At 48.3% G+C, this 16,844-nt stretch overlaps 3 protein-coding genes across 3 annotated transcripts; 2 read left to right on the top strand and 1 right to left on the bottom strand.

Moving 5' to 3' along the window:
- Positions 1–110: 110 nt before the first annotated feature.
- On the bottom strand, positions 111–1,554 carry F5B22DRAFT_598842 (replication protein A, subunit RPA32). The gene is made up of 3 exons (XM_047974411.1): positions 1,086–1,554; positions 916–1,019; positions 111–840 (listed from the first exon to the last, which is right to left on the bottom strand). Exons 1-3 carry the CDS (start codon positions 1,090–1,092, stop codon positions 127–129), a joined length of 825 nt encoding a protein of 274 aa, XP_047832943.1. The 5' UTR covers positions 1,093–1,554; the 3' UTR covers positions 111–126.
- Positions 1,555–1,563: 9 nt separating this feature from the next.
- F5B22DRAFT_56891 (ATP-dependent protease La) lies at positions 1,564–5,122 on the top strand. Its single transcript, XM_047973139.1, has 4 exons — positions 1,564–1,728; positions 1,821–4,705; positions 4,764–4,933; positions 5,020–5,122. Exons 2-4 carry the CDS (start codon positions 2,159–2,161, stop codon positions 5,105–5,107), a joined length of 2,805 nt encoding a protein of 934 aa, XP_047832944.1. The 5' UTR covers positions 1,564–1,728; positions 1,821–2,158; the 3' UTR covers positions 5,108–5,122.
- An 810-nt stretch (positions 5,123–5,932) lies between these two features.
- On the top strand, positions 5,933–6,791 carry F5B22DRAFT_598844 (uncharacterized protein). The gene has a single exon (XM_047974412.1). The coding sequence runs from the start codon at positions 6,223–6,225 to the stop codon at positions 6,436–6,438; it is 216 nt and encodes a 71-aa protein (XP_047832945.1). The 5' UTR covers positions 5,933–6,222; the 3' UTR covers positions 6,439–6,791.
- The last annotated feature ends 10,053 nt before the right edge of the window (positions 6,792–16,844 follow it).

The raw sequence follows: 16,844 nt of genomic DNA on the forward strand, positions 1-16,844 counted from the left end.
CCGGCCTCCCACCGGGCCAGTATTTTTTTTATAACTCCTCTCCCGTCATTAACGGGCCCGGCTTTCGTGTTTCTATACTTTTTTTTACCCCCCCCCCCCCCCCCCCCCCCAAAAAAAAAAAAAGATTTACCGCTCCAAAATGGCGAAAGTCTCGTCATCCATCGTCGTGTAAATCGTGCCGTGGCTCAGCAGCTCCTCGGCCGCGGTCATGACGTCCTGGATCGTCATGCCGGCCTCGCGCGAGATAACCTGCATGTGTACGCCCTCGGTCGGATTGCCGCTGCGTGAGAGATAGTCGAACATCTTCTTCGCCTTCTGCCCATAGCCCCGATACCGCGCATCGTTGCCGTCGTCAACAAACATGCTGTCGTCTCCCCCGGGCATACCGCCTCCACCCATACCCATCCCGCCGTCTTGCGGGGGCCCGCCGCGAGTGAAGAATAGGTGCACGTAGGTCGCCTCGAGCATGTGGTAGTTCACCTCGTTGAAGTCGCGCACGGGCTTGATGACGTGCGCGCCGACGTGCCGCTTGTTGCTGAAGGATTTGAGACGGCCCCATACGCGCACGTAGTCTTCTTCGCGGAACGCGGGGCCGGAATCCGAGGCGGATTCTTGCTTGTCTGCGTCGAGCCATTGCTTTACTTCGATCGTGCCTGTGCCGTCGTCGATGCGGTACGTGATGTTCGTCGTCTGCTGCATGATGGCGCGCACCTGGCCTACGATGGTCACCTGTTTTACGTCCAGCCCGTCGATCCGGAAGGTGGCGTCGCCGGCGTAGGCGGGCTCGGCGTCGATGATTTGCTTGATTGTTACGGGGCGGAGGGACTCGTCGTTGACGGTCTGGCGGTGCGGGGGTTTGGGGTTAGTTCATGGGATCTTCATCTCGAGATGGTATATGGGTGTGTGTGTGTATACCTTCGTGGCGGACTGGCTGCCGCCGCCTTGAGAACCCCACATGAAACCACCGTCATTGTCACCCCCCGCGGCACCATAGGATGTCGTCGAGTACCCGCCGTATGCTACCGTGATAGATGTTCTGTTAGCATTGGAAATTTGTAGTGGTGATATACTGAGTGATTACGAACCGCTCATTGTTTCCTTGTCTGTTTTCTTGCTTCTTGATTGTATGACGAAATCGGATATGGCCTTACTCTGCGACGTTGTGACGATTATGGTGGTGGTGGTCGAGGATGTAGGTAAGGAGTTTAGATGGTGGGTAGGTAGGTCGGGTAGCAGACGCGTGATGGAGAAGTTTAGACGCGTTAATTGATTTCCCTTACCAGAGCCCTTACCGCTAAGCAGCTAAGCATACCTACCCGAACCTACCTAAAGCATTACTGGGTCCATCTCTTACTTAGGCGGGTTGTGCTGCGGGTGCGCTGCGGGCTCAGGCATCCATCACTCAAGGCCGTTGTTAAATACCCCGCTGCAGAAAGGGGGCGCTGTCAGCAGGCAGCTGAATCCGCTACAGCACGTCTTACATGTACCTAGGTACCTAGATGATGTAGGTCAGTGTTGTTAAGTAAGATTAGTAAGATTCCGCAAGACAATATGATAGAGATTGTCACGATAATTTTCAAATCCCATAAGGCCAGTTCAGTCACATATAAGTATACTCTATATGCCCATATGAAATCGTAGACACGAGAGCAACTATTATCACGTGGTGAACTCCCGGAAATGACCCTCTTTATGCGTGGCGATTCCCAGCGGCCTAACCAAGCCTCGGTAAGTCTCCCCTCTGCCCCCTAACCAGACTGAACCAAGGCCCCATCGCCGCCGCCGCCGCGCAGCTCTAGACTAAACTGACCGACTGGCAGTGACGACCGAGACCTCCCCAGGCCCCGATCCGTGCACCGAGCTTGTGACTTGATCCTTGACCTTGACCCCATTCTCAGTCCATCATCATCCCAGGCCTTAACGCCATTGGAACATCACCACCTAATCATCACCATTCGTCTTACTCTTCCTTGTCTTTCCATCAAATCTTTTAGACTTTGTAATAATTCCCGTTTCCCGCATCCTTCGTATTCCATTCCGAACGGCATCCGGCTCGCTCTCCCCAGCCAGTGCCTAGCCTTGCCTTGCCTTGCCACATAGACGCATACCGTGTGCATCAACAATTGGCCACAACAACGCAAGGGAAGATACCCAGACGATGGCGCCCGCATCGCAATCGGCAGTCGTTCCCCTCGTTCCGCTAGCTAAGGCCACGGTTCTGTTCCCCGGCTCTGTCTTGCGTATACCCGTCCCTCCAAGTCGCTCCGATATACCGGCCCTTATCTCGAACGTCTATACCACCGCCTCGAAAGGCTCGAGACGCGTTGACCAGGTTCCTATCGCTTGCGTGCCCCTCAACAGTCCATTGCTGAACCGACGAGGCCAAAAACTGCTACTGGAAAAAGACGAGGAGAAATACATTGACTTGCTAGAGGCAGACAGTAGGAATTTGAGAAAGGACCGGCTGTATGACTACGGTGTCACGGCTAAAATAACTGGAATCCAGGGCCAGAATGGCGCCGAATTCATCCTTCTGGTTCATGGCATTTCGCGCGTCTCCGTCGAAAAGGTCACCCAAGACCAGCCCTTCTTCGAGGCCAAGGTCAAGACCCATGGTGACGCCGTCGGCCCTGAACTTAATAGTGATGAATACCAAGAGCTTTTCGAAACCCTAAAGCGCCTTTCGCGGGAGCTTGTTTCTTACCTGCGAGTATCAGCATTCCTCCTATCGAGCCATTCTGCGGGCCTGAACCCGCTCCTTTCGCGAAGGCTAGAGCAATTCATAATGCGAAAACAACCGGCAGAGGGTGGCGCCCTTGCCGATTTTATGATGAATGTAGTTCAAGCTTCATACGAGGATAAGCTTCAAGTTTTAGCTGCTGTCGATGTTCGTAAGCGAATGGAGAAGGTAATTGAACTGATGGAGCGACAAGTGGGCGATATTAAGGGCAATATCAACGTCACCACGGTAACAAGCACCGCTATACCAATCCGTATTGACCAGGAAGATATGGACAAGATGAATAAGCGAAATATCAAGAAGATTCAAATCCCTGGACTTGGTGGCCCACCAGCAGGCTTCAACTTCAACGGCATGCCTGGAGGTGGACAAGCCGAACAGCAAGACCCAGATGAGTTACAGGAACTCGAGAAGAAGATTGAAGAAGCCAAGCTACCCGCTGAGGCGGCCAAGGTTGCCGAACGAGAGCTCAAACGACTCAAGCAAATGATGCCTGCTCAGGCCGAGTACCAAGTGGTCAGGACATATCTCGAGACCTTGTCGGAGATACCCTGGTCTATCGTCACTGACGACCCGATTGGTACCGGTACTCTTGAAGCCGCGCGAAGGCAATTAGATAATGATCATTACGGAATAGAGAAAGTAAAGAAACGCTTATTGTCGTACCTTACCATCGTAAGGTTGATGCAGTCCGCCAATGAGGCTGTTGATCGACAAGTCAAGGAAGCTGAGCAAGAAACGGCCGATTTGGAATCGGCCGCAAAGGATAACGCCGCTCTTGAGTCAGAGTTGGAGGAGAAGATTAAGGCGAGCGGTCTCAAGGTCCAGATGCTCCAAAGCAAACGGCGAACCGAGAGGGCACCAATCTTACTACTAGTTGGCCCTCCGGGTGTGGGCAAGACGAGCATAGCCCGATCAATCGCCACAGCTCTTGGGCGAAAGTTCCACCGCATCTCACTTGGCGGTGTCAGGGATGAGGCAGAGATCAGGGGGCATCGTAGGACATACGTAGCTGCAATGCCCGGTTTGATCGTGCAAGGTCTCAGGAAAGTTGGGGTTGGCAACCCTGTCTTCTTGTTGGACGAAATCGACAAGCTGGGTATGGCGAACCATAACGGTGACCCGTCAGCTGCTATGTTGGAAGTCCTTGACCCTGAGCAGAATAACACATTCACCGATCACTACGTGAACATCCCTATCGATCTTAGCAAAGTTTTGTTCATTGCCACAGCAAATAGTCTAGATACAATTCCTGGTCCGTTACTGGACCGCATGGAAACCCTGGAATTCTCTGGCTACACGACTCTTGAGAAGCGCCACATCGCACTGCGCCACCTCGTTCCCAAGCAAATCCGCGTTAATGGACTTCAAGAAGATCAGGTCAAGTTTAGCGATGGGGTGGTATCTAAGATCATCGAGTCGTACACGCGCGAATCAGGGGTTCGGAATCTAGAGCGGGAAATTGGCTCTGTTTGTCGTGCCAAGGCTGTTGAATACGTTGAAGCGAACGATCAAGGTCAGCCTGAGACATACCGAGCAGATCTGACGATTGAAGACCTTGAAGCTATTCTAGGGATAGAAAGGTTTGAGGATGAAATCGCGGAGAAAGCCAGTCAGCCAGGCATTGTCACAGGTCTTGTGGCCTATAGCTCCGGTGGTAACGGGGGTATCCTGTTCATAGAGGTCCTTGATATGCCAGGTGATGGCAGTGTGGAACTCACGGGCAATTTGGGCAAAGTTCTCATGGAAAGTGTCAAGGTTGCTAGGAGCTGGGTGCGGAATCACGCCTATGAGTTGGGGCTCACGCGCGAGCCCACGGAGAACATCATGAAGAATCGTAGCCTACACGTCCATTGCCCTTCTGGGGCAGTTCCCAAGGACGGACCTTCAAGTGGCATGGCCCAAGCTATTGCACTCATCTCACTCTTTTCGGGGCGACCTGTTCCGCCGACCATGGCAATGACGGTATGTGTCATATAAGTCTCAAATATGTGCCGATGACGCACGCTAACATCGAAGTTAGGGCGAGTTTCAACTCTCTGGCCATGTCAAGAGGGTCGGAGGAATTAAGGAGAAGCTTATTGGAGCCTATCGAGCCGGTGTCAAGACAGTGCTCCTCCCAGCTCAGAATGAAAAGGACGCCCGAGAAGTACCCGCCGAAGTAAGGGATGGTCTCACGATCCACTACGTCAGGTATGTTACCATATCTCTTATTCATCTGCGGATATTATCATGCCGTATCTAGGACCTCGGCCTCGCTAACCCTTGTCTTTCTTTAGCCATATCTGGGAGGCCATTCGTCACGTGTGGCCCGAAGCGCAGTGGCCTAATGAGGCCAATTTGCCTTCAGTCCGAGCACGCTTGTAATGCGCAGAAACCAGCCCATCTCTCTCTCTCTCAGCCCCTTAAGAAACACCTTGTATCATTTGTATCTGCACAAGCGTTATCTTTTGCATTGCACGGCATGCTTTGACTTTGTATCTTTTCCCCTCCCATCATGCCACTTGCGTGTTGAGGTAAGGGCGCCCTTTTGGATATATCTATATAGGTATCTAAGTGCTGCATGCTAGATGGAGCGTGACGGCGGATTACAGAGTACACTATACACTAAACTTTGCGGAGCGAGCAATAACGTAATTTAGCATTTGAGCGAGTAACATGCGCTAATTATCCAACTCAAGTTTCTCACTATGATGATTTAGCAGTATCCTTGTCTGATGTAGTGCCCGTGTAGAGATATTATACATCGTCAAAATACGGAAACAGATATTAGATGTCATCAGACGTCTTGATATGAATTGAACTTCTGCCTTAGTAAGTTGGGAAGTATTCAGCCCCTAAAAGACGCTGCATGTCTTGAACCCTCCATCTACATTCTATGCGGACTATTCACTTTCAAACCTTGTTTCTCCCCCTTTTATTAGTAAGAAAGGACATGTCTTCTAAGCTTAGAAACCTACAACGCGTATATTGCACTGCCAACACATTTCAATAGACGTATGGATGCTAGGACATGTGGAATATTTGCATGGGTCGGTGCTCTGAAAGAGGCACGTATAGGGGGCTGTATGTTACCTGCTTAGCTGATGTCCCATGTCTTCACCTACCGCAGCCAGGAGGTAATGAGTAATACACCTCCCTGGCTAACGTAATATGCTGACTTTTTCTGTAATTTTCATCTCCTCGCTCAGGGCTGTTCGACCCGCACATCCCCCGGCGTCATCGTCGTAGAACGTGTAATGTCACGTATATATGTATGTATGGTGACGCCGCATTGCCGGATCACGTCAGACTTGTATGGTATGTCTGTTTGTGTCGTAGTCTGTACGTTGGGAGTAAGGGTCAAGGTCGTTGTGTATTGGAGTAGGGAATGTATAAGTGGACGGCCCTGATAGGTCGGGGGAAAGAGGTCAGCTGACTCTCGACAAATTCGCCATAACGTCTGACAGACAGGCGAGATCTGTGTTCTTTCGGGGTCTGGTATGGTGTTTTGTTGTGTCTGTGTCTATGTATTTTGTGTCTGTGTGCATCTCGGAGACAGCGAAAGGGGCGAAGGGGGATTTGTGTGGTGTCGCTGTGTTACGCCCTTCTCTCTTCTTCTTCTCGGTATACTCCGCCGGCTCCGACTAGCGGTTTGTTTGTCGAGTGCTGTTTGCTTGTGTGAAAGGCATGGTTGGGTGGTTTTACGCGAAATCTAGGTTTGTGGGGGTGGGTACGAGAAGGAATATTATGTCAGGTCACTTTAAAACATCGTCGGTAGGGCAAGAAAGGGGGAAGACGGGATAATTTGTCTATGTCTTGTTTTGTCTTGTCTCGCCTTGTACTTGTCTGTCTCTGGGGATTTCGCCTGCCTCACGCCAGGTCAGGCCCCGAGACATACTCGTCTAATTGATTATTTCCTCACGACTGACAGGTCTACGAGAGGAAGAATCTTCCGGGGGTAAGACAGAAGCACATAGCTATCTAGATCACCTCTTAACCTTAGTGGGCAATGTCAGCCAGTTGGAGTGTGAGAATAGGGGATAAGAAGTAAGCGATATCTGTTCCCATGTAGCCCAAAAATTCTAGTGTTTCGAGGGTATAGTGTATTCGATAGGAGAAATTACTTAACATTGAGTCAATATATTGGGTTTCCTCTTTTTCTTCACATGATCTTCTACAAGAGCTTCTCTTTCTTCGATGAATCACGGGCCTGTCGATTATTTGGCTTAAATAATTACCGTCGCTATCTATACCCCATTCAGTACTGGCATGGTAACGTTCAAATATCGGCTGTAGTACACCAAGTACCCGGGAGAGCAAAGCTTGTGTAACCTAGGATGCCTATGCGTAAGAACTGCTGTGCGTCCTTACATTGCCTGCGCCCAAGGCATGATAGAAAGCTTGTCCTGTAAAAGGACCATGCCTCACAACGGCCGTAAGGTTTTCAAACACTGCATGCCGGCCTCAGTGTCGAACTCAAGATTGTTTGTCCCCGAAGCATCCACAGAGCTCTGATTATATAAGATTTGCTCCGCCAATGCTTACACAAATAAGCACAAGACTTGCAGATATTGGACAATTAATAGTTACTGTGATACATGAGATCAGGAGGAGCAAGGCTTGAATAAACTGAGAGATCAGGTGCAGGAGGAAGCTTCTGCTTGGTTAAGCATTTACCCGCATGTGTCCGCGGCTTACCGCCCACCTGGAAACTTGCGGACGCTAGAGCTGGCTGTGTGACGATTGCGAGGTACGTGACACGGCGTCGAAGGACGATAAGCATTTGTGCCGCCTCAGACGTGGCGTTAATGTAGTAAATGTTACTGTTATATCAAAGACCGAGTCAAGCCACGGGCTTCATTCATTTACTTCCTGAGTAGCGCGGGGTAATATATTGCAATAGACAAATAGACAAAGACTTTCTTCTGATTTGAATTGTATTGGTGTGTGTCTAGTTATGTGATACAGTTGTTTGAACATGCGTCTAGGGTAATTTTTAAAATTAGATATTGAATAAGCTGACGCCCTCTCAGCAAAACACAAACATAATGAGTTGGACGACTCTCTCCACGCAGGACGGCGTTATCCGCCTTTCAAAGCCCATACATTCGACTCTCTCTGGCTTCCTTTGTGTATTTGATAAAGTTTGCAATCTGGGCAACTTATATTAATCTCTTGAATATTCATCTGAGTCTCGTACAGTTTCATAACTGAGATAGGAACTTTTCAAGTTGATAACGAAGCTCGATGATTTTGTTTATAGATACCACTGAATTCTGTACTGAGTGATAATATAAAAGTATTACCTTTGTAGTTTAGGCTTCAAACTTCTTCTGATGACTATATATTCTATTAACAAATTACGAAATGAAATTAACTTGAGAAACCCTCCAACCACGAGTTATTTTGCAACTAATATAACCTATAATACACTCTGGTTCATATAGAAATGGAGTTTACTCGATTACAATTCCGTTTGGTCAACTGAAAAAGTCTCTCGAACTAAATAAAGCGAACAAGAGTCCAAGTCTATGATGCTAATGTTCCACAACTCATTCCAGACTCCTAATCGCCAACAACAACTCAGTTCATAGCTATTGGCACCAGACAGCTAAACTATCTTAACAACTAATAACAACATCCTACACTCTTCAATTCTACAGTAATACATTACTATGCTCCCTACCTATCAGCAACTTTTGCCGAGCAAGAAGCCAAGAGTTAGACGATGTTGCGTTGCGTTAATCCCGCGCCCATTCGGCGGCCGGCACGGGCGTATATACGGGCATGTAAAGGGAAAGCGACTATCCATTTCCGCCGTGTGCATCTCCGGTGGAATATACTGTTAGATTCTGGGAGCGGGCGGGTAGGCAGGTAGGCAACCCGGGTGGATACATACATGCATTGTAAGCCACCCCTGGCGCGTATGTATGCCTACGTGTACTCAGTCTGTGCGCTAGGCCATCGTCGTGATAACTGTATCTATCTCTTTCTATCTATTTCTCTTGCAATATTAGTACGTATCTCTCCTCAGAGCGGGATGGATTGGGGTCCGGAATGTGCTTTGTCCCCTTTGTGCCTTGATGTTAATCTCGGCTGACTCAGAGATGACGAGTGAGCAGGCAGCAGAGAAGAGGTCACAGCAGGAACGTTGCAAATATGTAGAAACAGAAAAAGAAATTTCTTCTCTAAAGCCATCTCTTTCTTGGGCGGCGCTAGGAAAACGGAAGGATATCATTAGCCCAGATACGAAGATGGATGCGAGCAGGAGAGTTGGAAATGGGGGTACAGATACACAGACAGAGGAATACCGACGGGTACACAGAGACAGACGAAACAGGGGCGGGGGAAGCGGGATTCCCGTCACACGGACACAAAAGAAGACCTGCGCTGTCTAGCTACGGAAATTTTAAGAAGAAAAGGGAGTATCTTTGTGCGAGGTGCCAACTTGTTAGCTTGTAGGACACGCGTTGAAAGGGGGAGACAGTATGAAGGCGGCCCTTGGATAGGAATTTGAGCATACGACTACCTAAGACGGCGAATAATCTGTCGTTACTGACTAATTCTTGTACACAGATACTTCGAATTCGAGCGCCGTCCTCCTTATCCTCGCGGGTACAAGTGGAATATTAGCACTGGGGGTGAGATTCGTAACGGGAACGGGTCAGACTGGAAGTCAGGGATAGCCTATTGTTCCCGAAGGCGAGTTACCAGAACGATAAAGGATAAATAGAGGTGGAAAGGAAAGTGGTATCGAAGAACCTCCTATGGTTACTGCTTGCCGTGCGCATAGACTTTGATCCCTATTTCATAGTAATATGGTTCTCGGCCTGCGAAGAACCAAGTCTTTGGGCATCTTTTAACCTGTTTGTGAGATTTGTCTGTACACGTTTGTATGACGGAAGTGGCTCATTAACGACACGGGTACGTGCAGATTGTTTGGCGATGGGGTGACGAATTTGATCTGCTTGTATGCTCACATTCCTTTGAGGCATGTACTTCATAATATATACGATTAAGTTTGTACAAACGAGCTTTGCCAATAGTCCATTGCCACCGCTTCATATTGTGCAAACAGGTCATGACTATTCCAGATTTATAGTCTGGTATATGGGTCACGAGGGTTTAGTGTTAATAGGTAACTCGCAGCAGACGTGGGTTTGGGTTGGTATCAGCTGATGGACGTTGAGGTTTTCGCTAGAGATTTAGTCGCGGGAAATATCTGTGGTAACTGTACCGCTTTGCATAAGCCTGAACGATACCTGGTTGAAGATCATAAGATGAACCGAATTATTGTCTGTATATTTAGAAGTAGGGTACCGAACTACCAGTAAAGAGACTACAGAATGAGTATTGTGACCATGAACATCCGACTCTACGCGAACCGGCTAATCATTCCTGGGCGCTTAAACATCTATAAGACAAATCATTTCACATCTCGTACAAGGTAGGTAGCCAGTATCCCGGTTCGCGTAGTTGACGAATTTATTCCGATAGCTCACCGGAGTGGTTCGTCTTCTTTACACTAGTCACGTTTACTATGCGACAGGAACGAATTGACTTCACCATCCAGCAGAGGAACACGAAGTACGACAAAACACAAGTGAAGAAAAGCGGGGAGTGAGTATCATTCGACCACACTAAATAAAACCACCACTCTGACGTTCTGTTGGCCATTAGATCAAACTGCCTGGAATAAGGAAACTCCTATGCAACGCCGCCGTAGGGGAAATTGCCGACCACGCGTCAAGCTTCCGAGAACACGCTCAAATTGCTATTGGCAAATGACGACCTGCCTCCCTTTCTCTACCGGTAGTGTTCCAAAAGGTCGCACGCGCTTAATTCCGATCTGGTTGCCATAGGCTGCCAAGCTTGTGTACCTACTTACTTTGCAGCTCGCTTGTGATGGCAAACTCGGGCAGCACGGGGGCAAATGGACTATACGACAATTTACCGGTTTTTTAATTCATGCTGTAGGCTACGACTTAACCCTAGAGGGTGGTTGTGGTAGTGATGGTGGTGGTGGTGGTGGTATAGCTTTTACGCGTTGACGTAGTCCACCTTAAGGGGTACATTAGATCCCGATGAAAGTCCTCGCTGCCCTTGATTGCAGCAGTTACAGCGTGCTTAGCTCTCTGATTTATTTACTTTACATGTATTTATTCAGGAATAAAAACTAAGGGAAACCATATCCCCTTTCAGCGCTACGAACACCCCAGTGTAGTGCTATATGATACTGAGTGCTGAATTGGGGATAATTTGTTACTTCGTCATCGTGACTGAATGCCAAGTTTATAGAGCTAGTTGCGTATGCCCACATCCCCAATCACTTCGTTGCCGCATCCGAGTGTTGTTGGCGTGTGGTGGTGGCATGATCTATAGTCAGGCAGCTGGACTTACATAGTATAGTAGTTGCCAATTCTAGCCTCTTTTCAAGGCCCGGCGGGATGGAATACGACCGGGGCTTGGCTAAGTCTAGTTAAAAAAAGATCATTTTGAGGATTGAAGCATGACAATGTTGATGGGATGGTTTGGGATGGGCTGAGTCGATAGTCGGGGCTACTGATCCCGTGTCGGGTTTGCCCCCTCCCAGCAGAGGCAAACGGGCGTACATAGTAGCATGCGGCTGATTGGTCTGTGTCCGTGTCTGCGCGCGTGCAAATAAGCAGTGCGTAGCATTGCTTAAGTACGTGCGTCAGGCAAGCGGGACGATTTGTTGGTCTCGACCCAGGCGGGTCTATACTATGAGAAAATAGCCTGTCAGCAGGCGAAATGGGGAGCTACGTCTCATGCTAGAGAACTCCATGAGTTCAGAAGAGTACTTTCGAGGCTGAATGCCATCAAATGAGGTCTGGAAAATCCTCCAAATCATCGGTGCTGATTGGAGTCGACATCTCTCTCAATATGCATCTAGATCTAGATCTGATATATAGCGCCGATCTAGTAGCATATAGATGAGGGACGATATAGTGGCACAGTTTTTGCCGCTACCCGCTCGTACATATATCTCATGCTTAATGTTCCGATTACCCTCCCGCTTGAAAGTGGCCAGCCGAAATAACAGTCAAAATTCTTAAAGCAATATCCGCATGTACTACGGTAGTCTCGCTGGTCAGGCACTATACTGTTAAAAGTGGTGATGGCGTCTGCTGCGTTGGCCATCCCTGCGGTTCCTCGAGTACTCAACGGATTGTAGTGTATACTTCACAGCTATCTTCATATATCTAGGTTAGTAAGGAATTGTAAACTATCGCTAATGTACCAATGTACATAGGGAACATCGAACCCGAGGGCTTGCGAGACTGGCTAGACTATATCACGTCAATGACCATGCTGAGAGCTAACCTAGGGTAACTAATGTGGCACAGCATCACCTTCAAGTGTCGGACATCGGCGCCTTTTGCAGATGGTTATTCTCATCGTTGTTATTATACCATGTCATACCTAGTTATCCAGATTAAGGATTGATCTACTGACATGGTATTGCAAACACCCCTACATCTGTCTCTGCCCTCATAGACTCATCGCTTCTCTGCCGTGCTAAGCGGTACAGTAGTAATGAGAGATGACACCTGCTTTCGCAGCCTTTCGCTAAATTGAGGCCAATCGATTTAGGTAAGCGATTTTGAAAACGACCGCGACTGCGCTGGGGTTATCATCATTCAAGAAGGTAGAGTGAGAAAAGGTCCGCTATGATGCACATCAACATGTCGCTTCACGGAGTGTTTCCATCTTGTGTGTACGAATGCGAAATGGCGATGGCTCGACTGGTGGAATGAATATCTTTTCTTCCCGCTAGGAGGATAGTTGGTTCCCATGATCGATGGCATTAAGGGCCTAGGCTTAGCCTACCAGTGTTGTATCCACAACAAATATTTGGATACATGTATATTAGGTACCTATGTGTTAGTGAGTCTACCTGGTCTCCGAGCTCATCCCGTGCTAGAGCTTATCTAGTCTAGTGTTATCATCTTTTCAATATTATTCAAAGGCCGAAATGCTCGAGTGGAGGCTTCTTTTCGTACAGTACACCCCGTACGTGAATGGCGGAAGAGGAGCAAAAAGGGGCATAGTAGATGGAAGAAAGAAGAGGCTGGAAAATACAACAGCAACATAACGGTGTGGCGGCCTGTAGCCATCGACATCGGCGCTTATTACGCTGATGCTTTGCACCGCTTCACCCTCGACCAGATTCCTCATCGAGAAGTCAGTCCCGAATCTGAAAGGGCCTAGGGAAGGGAGAGCCACATGGCTACCCGAGTGAGAACAAGGATCGGTTCTCAGCCCGTCTGTACTAAGTTAGATAGCTGCAGCGTTACATTCGGCGCACTCTTGAAACCTAGCGCGCAGACGAACTGTCAACGCTAAAAACCCCCGAGAAAACACCTAACATCACGAGTTTTCTATTTCATTTGCCTAATTTTTTTTTTCTTCTTCTCACGGGCCTTGTTCTAGTGACCGCTTCTCAGTTATTTGGCTGCCGCATCACTAGCCGAGGCAAGTTTACAATAGCTGCTTCGTTATTCTCGGCTCGGCTGCACACCTCAACCCTTTCTTTCTATTCCCCGTCTGCAGGATCCTACACTAAGGAAGTATAGTCAGTCAGGTTACTTTTTTCTTGTATCCGCTAGTCATGTGAAGCTTGCCGTCCTTGTCATACTGGGATCACCCAAGTCGGCCCTTAGCAAATCAAATCTGGCGAATTGCGGTGAGTGACATTAAGCTGGGATTTAGCGAGGTCTGGCTTCTAGAACCTCGGCTATTTATGTCTGTTCGTTATTCATGGCAGACGCTGGGTTGTGTACTTATATAAGCTATTAGAGTACTTCGTAAGTAAGTATATATACCCTTGTGAGTGGTGTAAATAATATCCGTTCAGGGGAGGAGGCTAAACCAACAGAGACGGATCTACCTACCTAATTTTCCTTTGCTGGATCTGTATTCTTCCTCGATGATGCACATATGATAAAAGGATCTATATCACATTTTATCGCGGAGTTGTAGGGCTAGGATGTGATGGATGATACGGCATGCATTTACGATATGATCGACCCCACGTGTTATTTCGTACCGCGGTACAGCATCCTTCTCTCATAGGCCGGGAAGGTCAACTTTCGGCGCCAGATAAATCACTACTGAATCACGTCCGACAAGTTGTGAGACTTCACCAGGGAAGCATACGGATAGGGCTTCGCTTACGCTACTATAACAATATAGAAAGAGATAGGTGGTAGTAGTAGTAGTGACTCTGAAGCGAAACGTTTTGCGCGTATCTACTTTGTATGGATGTATGGGTAGTCCCTGAGCAAAGCTGGGGCCAATCTTCTCCGGTTAGGCGACGTGGCAGGTTCCATCGACTTATTAGTCATGAGCAGGTGATGTCAGTATGTAACATTTATAAATACGTAGTTTGTACACTATATGCTATTTTGGAGGATACAATCTGCCACCAGAAAATTCTTTGCAATCGGGATTTTACCTTCCGCCGGATTAATCCTGCGTTGTGACGTCTATCCTCTCGGCTTGATTGGTGTTGTAGTTTAGCTATCTAGGTGGTCTCGGTGTCTACACAGACCAGAAGTTACATAATATATAGTATATCTGGTTAACATGCGTGAGACTTTCTATGTATGCATGTGCAAGTACACTACCTGTAGGGTAGGCGATCAGAGAGGCAGGGGCACATCGATACTGCGAGGTCGTTCTACTGCACATGTAAGTTTCCCCTGCAGACTAATTTTGCACCTGGTTCGCTTGACCGATTACTGTATTTAATATTGAGGGCTCGCATGTGGAAGTTTCGGGCCGTGGTCGGAGGATCATCATGGACATCGGAGGGGTGTCGCTTTGGAATACTTGTTGGTAGTAGGAGCTCATAGGGGAGCTGGGAAATGCCGGCCGCACGAACACACTAGTGTACATGTACTACCCAGATCCTAATTTAAGAACACTGAGCTCAACTTGGAGCGAACACTTACTAGTACGGTGTTGTCGGTTTTCTATCCGGGACGAACCTAACCATATGCCGGCTTCATCTGTGGTAAAGCCTGATAGTCTAGTGCAACGCGGGCTAGTTAAGTCGATTGCGGTAATGATTCCGTAAAGTGCCCAGGGCTCAGGGCCGTCAGGATAACGGTAACTGAACTATCAGGGTTGAAGAAGCTACCTACATGTAGGCAAGAGTAGCATCCATCAGCCTGGCGATTCACCTATCCAATGCCATATTAAGGAACACTACATACATACTATGTAGTATGTGGACTGTAAATGGACATAAGTAGCTTGGCAGCTGGTTAGCATCTATGCTAGTGCACAATGGGATTGACCTTGGTTAGTTACCACGTGGTGGCAGCGGAATAGTCACATTTCTGTTGCCTACATCTTGTAAGGAGACTGGGTTGGCTGGGCTGGCAAGCGCTCTAAGGCAAACTCGCTTCACATGGGTTCCGACTTGTCATTCCTCGGCGCTGGAAAATGGCCATGCCGTATTCCGCTCTGGACCTCATCGTGCGGGATTTGGAAAACAGATCTCCCTGACGCACCTAACGGAACGTCCTTCCACTGACGAGATATCGGTAAAGTGCCACGAGATGCCCGCAGCAACAGCATGGTATAGGGGTAGCACGAAAACGGTCGCGCCGCGATGGGCGATCCTCTCCGGGTCCTAATACCATAGTGTTGTGCCTAGGTAGGACTTGTCAGTATTACCGAGCAAAGTACCCTGCGCATCTACGTAGTACATAAGCCAGCGTATACTCAGTAGTATAGTGGATTTCATGACAAAAACACCCCTGGCTCTAGCGTCATGACGCCTCTCAGCCGGGAATGAAGATGGCTGACCTCGTGGCGACCCTGTACGGCAGTAATGGAGCCAAAAGATAATTACCTACCTGCAGCACCGTTGGATGAACGTTGAAATGCATGTAGACGAGTCAAAACTATATATGCAAGCGGAGGCGCCTAAGCTCATGGTCACAAACAAGTATCATGGTGCGATGGAAGTCTTACGAGTTTTTGGAAAACCTGGACTTTTGTTGCCGGCCGAGACGGAATTTATTTGCAAATAAGAATGATTTGCTACTTACGCTAGCATCACCGGCAGGTAGTTGCTTCAGTTTACGCTAGGAATAATTCCTTACGGAACGCTGATATTGCCAACAAGGGTTGTAGAGGGATCACCGGCTCCTCGGCCGTGCGTCAGCTTTCCTGCATGTATGTACGTACATACTTACTGGTAATCGAATTTTCCTACAGTACTGGGGATACATATCTCATATATTTTGCGCCTAGTGTATTACGTAGTCTGCAGCGTTGAATGACATCTCACATCACGACCGTTAGATCTGTGTAGCCTTCTGTAGAGTTGGCCTATTATTTGCTCACTAATCAATCAGTTGTATGTATTCATCTCCAAGCTATTGTCACGGTAGGCCGTCTACCAAAACTATCAACCCACACTCTTTGTACTGTGCGCCGAACAGCCTAGGCCGTCCAGAGTGCATTGGGGCTCAAGTTGACCCCGGATGCTAGCTAGCCGGGATCATGGGTTGAATGAAGGTGTGATAAAATTACACCTTACAACGCTAGCCATCAGATGAAAGATGCTTGAAACGCAGAGAAGCACGGGATGTAACAAGAGCACCTCGAACTTGCGTAGGCAGCATATAGTTGACGGTAATATTAGAGATGGTATAACGACGACGACGCATATTCTTGACTATCACATATTTCCAGCCAGAAAAGCAGAATGACGTATGCATCTACCGTTTGCTAACGAATAGGGAACCCCCAGTCGGTTTCCCCGCCCGATGTGGAAGCAGATGAGGGTTTTGAATTGTCTGGTGGTCATGGGACTACACAGAGACTACACCACTGCACAGACAATACAGCAAAGCACACTACTACCCAGGAAAGGCAATTAATCGAATTGGCTGCTAAGCGGGCGTGATCCACGGTCTTAAATACCTCGTCCTATCATCCTAGTCTGCGAATGCTTGTCTCCAAATCAAGGGTGTTACAGTACCACTCAAGTCTGGGGATCAGGGACACAACGGGACCTTGCATGTCTGTCGGCATGACCAGTGCCAGCCACAGGCTCTCGCTCATGCATCCAGGCCCTCCT

The sequence above is a fragment of the Xylaria bambusicola genome, assembly GCF_022495145.1.
Source record: "Xylaria bambusicola strain CBS 139988 unplaced genomic scaffold F5B22scaffold_11, whole genome shotgun sequence".
NCBI lineage: Eukaryota > Fungi > Ascomycota > Sordariomycetes > Xylariales > Xylariaceae > Xylaria > Xylaria bambusicola.